General features: G+C 44.7%; 1 protein-coding gene across 3 annotated transcripts in view; it reads left to right on the forward strand.

Annotated features, from left to right (window-relative positions):
• RB195_024498 (uncharacterized protein) overlaps positions 1 to 9,451 on the forward strand; it is a gene marked incomplete at both ends in the record, with an annotated part of 29,821 nt that extends 20,370 nt beyond the window's left edge. The window contains 8 exons of one of the 3 annotated variants that reach the window (XM_064212301.1): positions 6,448 to 6,549; positions 6,598 to 6,712; positions 6,783 to 6,899; positions 6,965 to 7,054; positions 7,121 to 7,130; positions 7,401 to 7,560; positions 7,692 to 7,764; positions 8,816 to 9,451. In XM_064212301.1, the coding sequence (XP_064068180.1) occupies positions 6,448 to 6,549; positions 6,598 to 6,712; positions 6,783 to 6,899; positions 6,965 to 7,054; positions 7,121 to 7,130; positions 7,401 to 7,560; positions 7,692 to 7,764; positions 8,816 to 9,451 (1,303 nt within the window). The other 2 variants (XM_064212299.1, XM_064212300.1) reach the window with 2 other exon arrangements.
• Between the last annotated feature and the right edge of the window lie 139 nt (positions 9,452 to 9,590).

A 9,590-nucleotide genomic window follows, 5' to 3' on the forward strand; every position in this document is an offset into this window, starting at 1 on the left:
GTCTCTCCATCACCAAGTCTCCGATCCGTATATCAAGATTTTGGGAATTGAGGATAGGTAGACTCGCAGCTTGATTTTGTTGGTGATGGAGGTCGACCACAGGTATTTCTTCAAGGAGTTGAATACAGAAGCGGCCTTACCGCATCTTTGCTGAATATCTTTCTCGTAGCTGCCGTTGTTCTTTAACGTACAGCCCAGATAACAGAATTAATCGATGAGTTCGATCGGTTGCCCGTCCACCCTGATTCCCGTTCGAGGTCTCGAAGAGACACACATCTGCTTGTATTTATCAGGGCATAGACGTAGTTCATAGGCTGCCGCCAGCTTCGACATAATGTAGACAACATTTGGAAGCTTTGTACTGTTTTCCACGAGTATAAGAACATTCTCGGCGTACTCGAGATCAGTCAAGGGGCACCCTGAAGTGTCGGCAGGACACTGATCGATTGCTCTTGGTGTCATCGATAGCGAAGTTGAACAGGTTCTGCCGCTTCCCCGTGCCTGACTTACTCCGCTTACCACATCAAACGGTGATGTACATCTGGATGGTAGTCGAACTGCAGCAGTAGTTCATGTCATCAAGCAAGCGAATGAACTTTCTTGGTACTCCAACGGAGCGGAGCACATAGAAATTCGGCTTCGAAGGTCGCTGCCAGATTTCGATCACTCTCCTCACGCGAACTGGTCAATCGTAGATCGGCCAGGACGAAAGCCAGTTTGTTTGTCGTTTTCTCGCGATGTTTAATAAGTCGATCCAGGTTAATCCGCTCCAATACCTTGTACCTAACACAGCAGCAAAGAGATTCCTCGATAATTCCAATGGTCCGTGATGGGTAGTTTCTTGTGGAGGGGAATTATGATAGCGTGTCTCCACGAGTCAGGTGTTTTTTCGTCTATCCATATTGAGCGGATGATTTTTGTCATCTCACGAATCCCAGATGGAGAAAGATATTCCACCAGTTCTGCGCTAATCCCATCGTCTCCACCAGATTTTCCATTTTTCATCCTTTGGCTACAGGCCAGAACCTCCGACTCAGTCGGTGGTTCCTCTTTAACCGGTCTATCAACGTGTGTATTGGTTACTTGTATTGGATACTTGTGTTGGACTTCGGCAGTTGACAGTCTCGTTCGATGTGCCCCGCGGGATACAACTTAGCAGCTTTATTCGGCACTCCCCAAACATGGGTAATTAAAACAAGAACAGTAACAATAATAATGGTAAGTGATACATGTTAAGAAAAGGAGAGGAAGCAAAGGATAAACAACATTGAGAAGTGAAGAATCAGAAAAATTGCACAATGAACTATTTGCGGGTATTTACACGGTACATTGAGGGCGGAGTAGACTGTTATGATGTCCTGCACATACGAACACAAAGAAACCCTCGATTGACTTGTAAACATCTTTGTCGAAATGAATCATTTTTTGCAGCTACGAGGCTAAGAACTATAAATTCGGCCGCCAGACAGCGTTATCTCAAGTTATGTCATGAATCATCGAACAGACAGACATTGTTATAAGACAAGAAAAGCAATAATTGACTAAATTAAGCATTATCACGTTTGTGATAACCTACCCAAATTAAGGAGCTGACAGCGCTTGCCGGTTCAGCAGTCTTGAAGTGATACCTCCAAATTAGGAGGGTTGCTTCACCGACAGCCACTCCATTGGCAGTGTTATGGACAAAAGATCATCTTTTCATCTTGCCGCTATGCTGCTTTAATAAAGCATAAGCTTTCCGCGGGTTCTTGTTGCCTTTTCAGACTCCTTCGCTCTAAACATCTACTCATTATCACGGTCTTTTGCGGCTAACGACACAACCTCCTTTTTAGACGCTTTTCCTGGTTGAAATCGCCGGTGCTGCGGGCAACGCATGCAGAATTTTAGGTGGATTTTGTTTCCGCAGATGTGAAGACAAACTCCTTCCTCAGCATTTCAACCGGAAGTGTTTTGGATGCACTTTGTGAAGGAATCCGCACCGCTGAGCTTCTTTGTTGTCCGTACCTCAACCTAATATTAGAGAATGAATAGACACACGGAGGAAATTCGTTCTGCATTCCTCATCTTTCATACCTGCCATGTTGATTTTCGGTTGAGGAGGAACTCCTTGGTTCCTCCTCAACCGAAAATCTCCTGTGGAACCGTATCTTAGAGCTGAAAGTAACTGAAACGTGGTCAGATTTAAATGCAACATCCCAAACAGCTCTGGATATTCGACTGAGGAATATCCCTCGTCAAAACGTAGCCGAGCTGAAGTTTAAGAGACTTCATATTCCACTTCTGCTGCTCTTCAGGCGTTAAAAGGTTTGACAGTATCGACGATTCCTCTCAAACACGGAAGTGATGATGGGACCCGCCTCTTCACATAGGTCGATCAGACGGTCACGACTATCCGACGTGCGCTCCGGCGGATAATACCATTTTCCGAGCACGTCGGATTGTTGCTTCATCTTCGCACTTGCATCGATTCCGACGATGAACACCTGTTGGCTGGGTATTTTCGACATCAACTGAGTTCATCAAAGAAGGGGTCCTTAGTGTTGTTCTCAGTCTCCGTAGGTGCGTAGGCACTTATGATCCAGGTTTACATCGTCTGCGATCCCGCAGTCGTACAAAAGCGCATCTAGACGACGTTGAGCCAAAGTCCTCCACCAGGTTATTTTAACCGTTCCTCACAGCCATCGCATAGCCACCTACTTTCTTCTCATGAGCATCGTCGGAGTATATGGTGTAATTTTCGACGTTGATGGCGGGCTGATCTCTCCTGCAGTGCAGCAAGTGGGACACAGAGATGTCGCCGAAGCCTAGACAGGGCAATTTGTTGGAGTTACTCGATAATGTTCGGCGGTTCGGCGTGACGATGCGAATTGTTGTTGCTAAAGGTCCTATGTTCCCGTTAGGCAGTTGACCTTTGAAGTTCTGTGCTTAGGCGATGTGCTGGGCGACAGCACGTTTTTGCAATGTAAGGTAACCTTTCGCCACATAACAGTGCAGGTTATATACCACGTGCGCGGAGTCAAGTATGTGATGGCATTTTTCTATTGGGGATCGTAAAGGGAGGATGTTTCAAGAGAAGGGGGTCGTAAGGAAGTGTGCGGTGGGCAATAGTGAATGAAGAATTTCATGATAAGCACGGCAAAATATTACTTAGTATTAACTAATATAAATTGTAGAATACCAGTCGAGATTTACGAACGTGTAACTGGCCTATACAATGACTTGCGGTGGCTAGCTGATGTGTCAAGTCAGTGTTTTTATCCTCCCAGACAAGTCTAGTACCAATTTATCGACTCCGAAGGGTTGAAGGTAAGCACTAGGGTGTATTCGAACCTCCGATCGATCGTGCAGGAAGCAGAACTTCTAACCGCTACACTACACCCGCCCCTATTTACATAGAGCGCTCGTTAAATATTCTAATATTTGTTTGTACAATTTATTCACTAAAACTTCATATAATTTTTCTACTCCTTTCTACTTTTTACAGCTTTTTATGACTTCATTATGATTATTTTCTGCATAAGCTCAATACGACTGGTTAGGTGTAGGAGTGGCGAACAGACACCTCTATATCTTCGAGATACGCCGCTAAGTACGATTCATTTTCGCGAGACATTAGTTGCGCCTCATAAGACGTTGGTTGCCAGTTTTAATTGGATAGATAATGGAAAAAATGCCTGGAAAGCAAAAAAGTGAAGAAATATAACATAACACCGATCAATGGAACACTTTTTGAACTATCTCCTGTATTTCCATTGATGGATGGTTGGTTTCCATTTAACAATTAAGAACGGGATTATAAACACTTTCACCTACATTTCTTAGTGCATTTCACTTATATAAACTTCATAAGCAACTTCATCTCAAGTTTCAAACAATTTCTAACCCAAGCACTTTTCGTTTTTTGATCGATTCGAGAAGCGTAGACGGGCGAGAAAAGTACATCCTAACAGCTGCAGATGCTCCGAAATGGGCAGAGAGAGCCGTGTGGGTGGGTCATCAGCAATAGCGCAAGAAGAGCTACGATGCCGCTGCAGCGATCATGACACTGTCAGCAACCGTTCGTTGCAATTATCGACGTTCGTTAACCTCTTGGATACGCGGCGGGACATCACACGGATAGTTCTTGATCGTTCCCCTCCATATAAATAAACATATATTTTGGGAACGTGCGAGCTATATAACCAGCACTGCTATATGGCAAAAGATTCCCTTACATTGCGAAAAGGTGCTGTCGTCCAGCACATCGCCAAAGCCCATAACCTGACAGGTCAACTGCCTAAGGAAGCATAGAATCTTTGGCAACAACCATTCGTTTCGTCACGCTGAACTGCCGAACACTATCGAGTAAACTCTAACAAGCCGCTCTATCCAGAATTCTACGATATCCCTGTGTGCCTTTTCCTGCACTGCAGGAAACACGCATGAGAGAACGGCCCGTCATCAACATCAAAAGTTACACTATATGCTGCGGCAATGCTGATAAGAACAAAGTGGCTGCGCGATAGCTGTGAGGAACGATTACAACAACCTGGTGGAGGAATTTGGCTCAACGTCGTCTCGATGGGCCTTTGTACGACTGAGGGATTGCAGAGGACGTAAACACTATATACTCTGGGTCGTAAGTGCTCACACACCTACGAAAACGGCTGAGGACAGTAATGAAGACGCCTTCTATGAATGAACTCGATGCATTGGTGTGTAAAATACCAATCCAGCAGGTGGTCATTGTCCGAATCGACGCAAATGCGAAGATGGGTCTAGAACAGCAATCCGATGTGCTAGGAAAATGGTGTTATGCAGTGTCCTGACTCCGGAAGGAATCTTGGAATCAATATGGATATGGCAGTGAACATTTCTCTTTCGAGCAACTGTCGTATCGAACGTTCACGGATAAGATGTGGACCAATACCAACCATGACTAACTTCGTCGCTTACGCTCCAACATCAACCTAAGAGGAAGAAAAAGTTGAAGCTTTCTATATGGACCTGGAAAAGTTCTACAGAGAGGATTATGTCTTCTACAAGTTCATAGTTGGAAATTTCAGCGCAAAAATTGCCCTTAGAAGAACGAGGAAACACCATCTTCCAAAACAACTCCTGTCAAAAAACTGTCTTCCTCGGCTGCCCTGGGATTCGAGGCGAATGTTGTATCACGAGCTGCTCCCGCCTAGATACACAGTCACCGCTCTCATTTACGCTACCCAGCTCTAGAAACTTGCGGGAGCTGTTCGAGAAAGTCGGCTGAGAGGAGCTTTGGCGCATCTCCTTCATAATAACACGAGGCCCCATATGGCTAAACAGACCTATCAAAGAATCGAAGAGCTAGGACGTGACACAGCAGCCCATCCCTTGCACTACCTCCGCCCCAAATCGATTATATTGTTGATTGATTTCCTTCTGTTTTCCTGACATAGCCCCCTCTGATTATCATTTATCCTTAGTTAAGAAAACCTTCATTGAAGCTCGGTGGCATTAGTAAGACAGTCGGTAACTTCTTCAATCTCCAAACCTCTCAGTCCCGGAAGAAGGGATTGATAACCTGCTCATTAGTTGGCGCTGTAGTGGCTAACAGAGGCGAAAGAATAAAAGATACAAGTTCTGGCGTTAACTAATCGCTGGAGATGCACCATCACATTCGTTTCGATTCAGAATCGTTTGAGGTTTACGCACGCGTACCTGACCTTTACATTGAATTGCAGGGACTAGCCGATGTGCCAAGTCAAGTGTTCTTATCCTCCCAGACAAGTCTGGTATCAATTTGTCGACCTCGAAGGGATGAAAGGGTTGGTAGGGACTAGGACGGATTCGAACCTCCGGTCGGTCCTGCAGAAACAGCGAAACATCTTACCGATTGCACTACCCCCGCCTCAAATCGATTATATTGTTGATTGATTTCTATTGTACGCTGAATAAAAAAAAAGAAAGAATACAGAACTGACAAGGCTTTCTTATCAACCTAAAATTTGAAGAGTTGGAGAGTTAAGAGAGCATAGATTTGTACAAATGTCAATTATTTGATATTATTTATACACTCACGTAGTTGCCTGTCTTCACTGATCATGCGAGCTCCAGGATAGTTTCTGTTCTTTCCTCCCCCTTTCGTCACACAAAATTTTTTAAGTTTCGCGTGTGACGTTGGTGAGATCTTTGAGCGGTATCCCGCTGAGCCCTCAACGGCGCGTCAGGCGATCTTGTTGGTGGTCTCTCTCAACGGTGTTTCGAGTTTCTTGAGGTCCATCTAACGCTCCCTTACACCATCAATCCTCAATACTTCTCACAATGCGACAGGCCTATGTATGCTTAGTTTTCGGTAGAAATAAAAGAGATCGCCTCATCGCTTCGTGATTAGTAGCTTCATGGGCGGGACAGGAGTGTAGGTCTTCGTCTCCGCTGCATAGCGTTGAGGAGAAAAATGTCCTTACATATTATTATATATGGCACTTTTAGCTATGTGCCTTTCTGCGACAGTCGCAAGGAGATGGACGGTTTCCGATTTTGGAAGCAAGGCTACTGGGCAAGCCACTTAGCGGGGAGGCGATATCATATTAGGTGGGAATTACCAGTTCAGATTATTCTTCCAAATGTCCCTGTTTATAGCGCTCTTTTCGTCATTGATTTACAAAAGTTCCGCCAAATTGCTGCTGGAGACCGTCTTCGAGGGCAGTATCAAGGCCTCAGCAGTGATCCGAACAGCTTATCCAATCTTGACCAGGTTTGTTTCAGAATCCTCTATATGTTCAACGACGGATCCCCATCTCTACATAGTTTCGAAGTTTTTCCAGGATCTTCCTAACAACATGATCCATCAGGTGAAAATTAAGTCATTGCCGCAAGAATGGTTATGGTGTGAGACGTGGTGTGATGATGCAAGTAAAAGCGAAGCAAAGACCATCGATCTTGTAGGTTTTTTCGCGTAAACTGCAGTTTTTTTTCTCATGTTATCTAGTTTGCTATCGTAATTCAGTGTAACAATCCTATGACGAAGGAACCGAAGCTGGACTCTGCTATTCGTATCATACACGAGTGGAAAGATTACGACAATGAAATCAAACGCGTTTTGAGAAACTCTCTGAAGCGTAGTTCGACTATGAGCCTATCACAGCACTCTGAGCTGTGATAGATCCTTTCGTGTGAATGCTTTTATTTCGTAGCATCTTAAGACTTTTTTCGCTTAATTTCATGGAGCTGACTCGAACCGATCAACGAGTTCGGCTGCTTCCTCATCCTTGTGTTCGCATTTGTTCGCGGTGATAAAATTTTGCATATGTGTGGAAGAAGAAAATAGATGAATAAGTGAACGTTCACTTTTATATTTCTTTCTCTTAGCTTGTTCTATGACCTTGCCTTGTAATTTTTGTAACATTACTGATTAAAGCACTATATAGCAATTAATCTTTAAGGTACAGACGGAATGTCGACGCGCCTATCCCGTCTATGGCAGCCTGGAAGTCGACAAGGGTTCACTTTTCTTCCCAATTTCTGGTTAGTCGTTGCCTCTACCCATCTTGTGGGCAGGAGCCGATTACCGAAAAACTGCGTCAAATTTGAAGTGGATTGCAGGTGACACAGTTCTTATTTTAAATAACTTAATTATTCTATTTAATTCTTTTTCTAAGTAGCTTTGATGACGGAGTGAGTGTCATATGAATCAGCAGCTAGCGAATCTCCCTATTTAACATATATTTTATCAGGATGTCGAAACGGAACATCAAGAATTATCTATCCAAGATTTACAAGTTACCTGTGAGGGACGTGAAAGCAGAGGTATGACGAAGTAGTTTACAAAAATGACTAGAAATGTTAGAAAATATTTTCTGTGTCAGAAGAAAAACAAGGTAATGGCGACACTAAAGGTAATGAAACATTAAAGTAATGTGCAACCTTGCATGAAGTGAAATCAAAGGGAAACGACGTAAGAGAGTGCTAGTTATTGAGTCCCTGCATAACTCGCTTCCAGTTTTTTGAACGACACTATTATAAATATTTTTGGAACTATCAGACGTAAGCATTGGAGGTATACACCAGTACGCCAAATATCTTCCTGAGTCTTGATCACCTTTCCGTCCAGAAAGCGCAGGGAGTGGCTGAAGGGCTAGGATGGAAGGAACGAGATCCCGCCTATAAACAGGGGGCGGCGATCTCGGCCTGCTGTCCTCCTGTGCGATCGATGTAGGCGTTCAACTTTTGTATTTGGAGAATGTAGGTTTGGGTGTTAATAAATTACTCTTTATCAAGGTCAAGCATGGTGATGGGGCACGACCCTCTTAAATACCACCACTCCCACCTCCCTTCTTCTTCCTCCTCCTCCTCCTCGTCTTCTTCTTCGTCTTCTTCTCTTCCTCCAACGTTCATGCCTTTTCAGTTGCTACCAATTCAACATATTGGAATTTTCTTGTGTTTCAAGCCAAAGCCAATTAGCCAAGGAACGAATGGCAAATAAGTTGACGAAAGCGATGAAACACTATGTAGTAGAAGAAACAAATTTCCTGAAATGTTGTTGAAATATTGGTGTTGAAATATTTATTTTATTTTTATTCTAAATCTATTAAATATCTTTGAATACTGATTAAAGGACATAATATGACGAAACCTCCACAACGGTTTACCGCCTCATAGTGGCGTGGAGGTGACACTGGGCGTCGAACTGCGATGCACAGCGGAGGTTCGTCCTCCGGCAGGGTCTCCCAGGCTGAGAAGGAGTCCGACTCATCCGACATTCCTACTTCTCGGAATCGGAAGCCTAGCTAAAAGTAAACCACTGCTAAGATTCACCGTCTTGGCAAAATGTCGCAAGGTGGTTCTCTGATCCATATAGGTTGGGCGACGACCTGTGGTGAAAGCTAAGCTCGCCGTGGCATGGCTGCTTAGTTTGGGGAAAAGTCTCTTTGCCACTCCAGCATATTCACTGCCTCAGCACCCTGCACACTGGGCCCTTCCGTCTCAGACGTCGGATGGTATGGCACCCGGTGAGAGGCGATCAAATCTCAGGTTGCTCAGGACGTCATTGATTATGGACCAAGGCGATACACGCACGACTCGCCATGGAGACTGTCTCAGACTGTGTACTTACAACACGAGAACAGTTTCTACAGACGTTGATCTGCATGCCCTTCTCGGAGCTGCAGAACGCATCAAATTTCACGTGATTGCTCTGCAGGAGACCAAGTGCAGAAGGAGCGACGTACGACAGATGAATGACGGTACACTCGTCATTCGTGGAGAGAAGGTTCCGTCGCGAAATGTAGGCGGTGTTGGTTTTGTTGTGCACCCTTCTGTCGTCCATCTTGTCGAATCTCACGAGGTCCTGTCACCTCGTCTGCCCATTCTTCGCTTCCGCCAAAAACCTATCAGTATCAGCAAGTGCTACTCGCCAATATCAGCAGCTGATGATTCCGAATTGGACGCGTTTTACGAGGAGCTGGAGGAAGTAATTCGCAACGGGAAGCCCTAAAAATTCGTTGTTGGAGACTTCAACGCAGAACTAGGGAAGGCCACAGAAGAGGGTTACAGCATTGGAAGATTTGGACTAGGGGAGCGGAATGAGAATGGCAATCGTCTTGCCGGGCCGTTGTCCGCCGCTCGCCTCTTTC

This window comes from Necator americanus, chromosome X (genome assembly GCF_031761385.1).
Source record: "Necator americanus strain Aroian chromosome X, whole genome shotgun sequence".
In the NCBI taxonomy this organism is placed as follows: domain Eukaryota; kingdom Metazoa; phylum Nematoda; class Chromadorea; order Rhabditida; family Ancylostomatidae; genus Necator; species Necator americanus.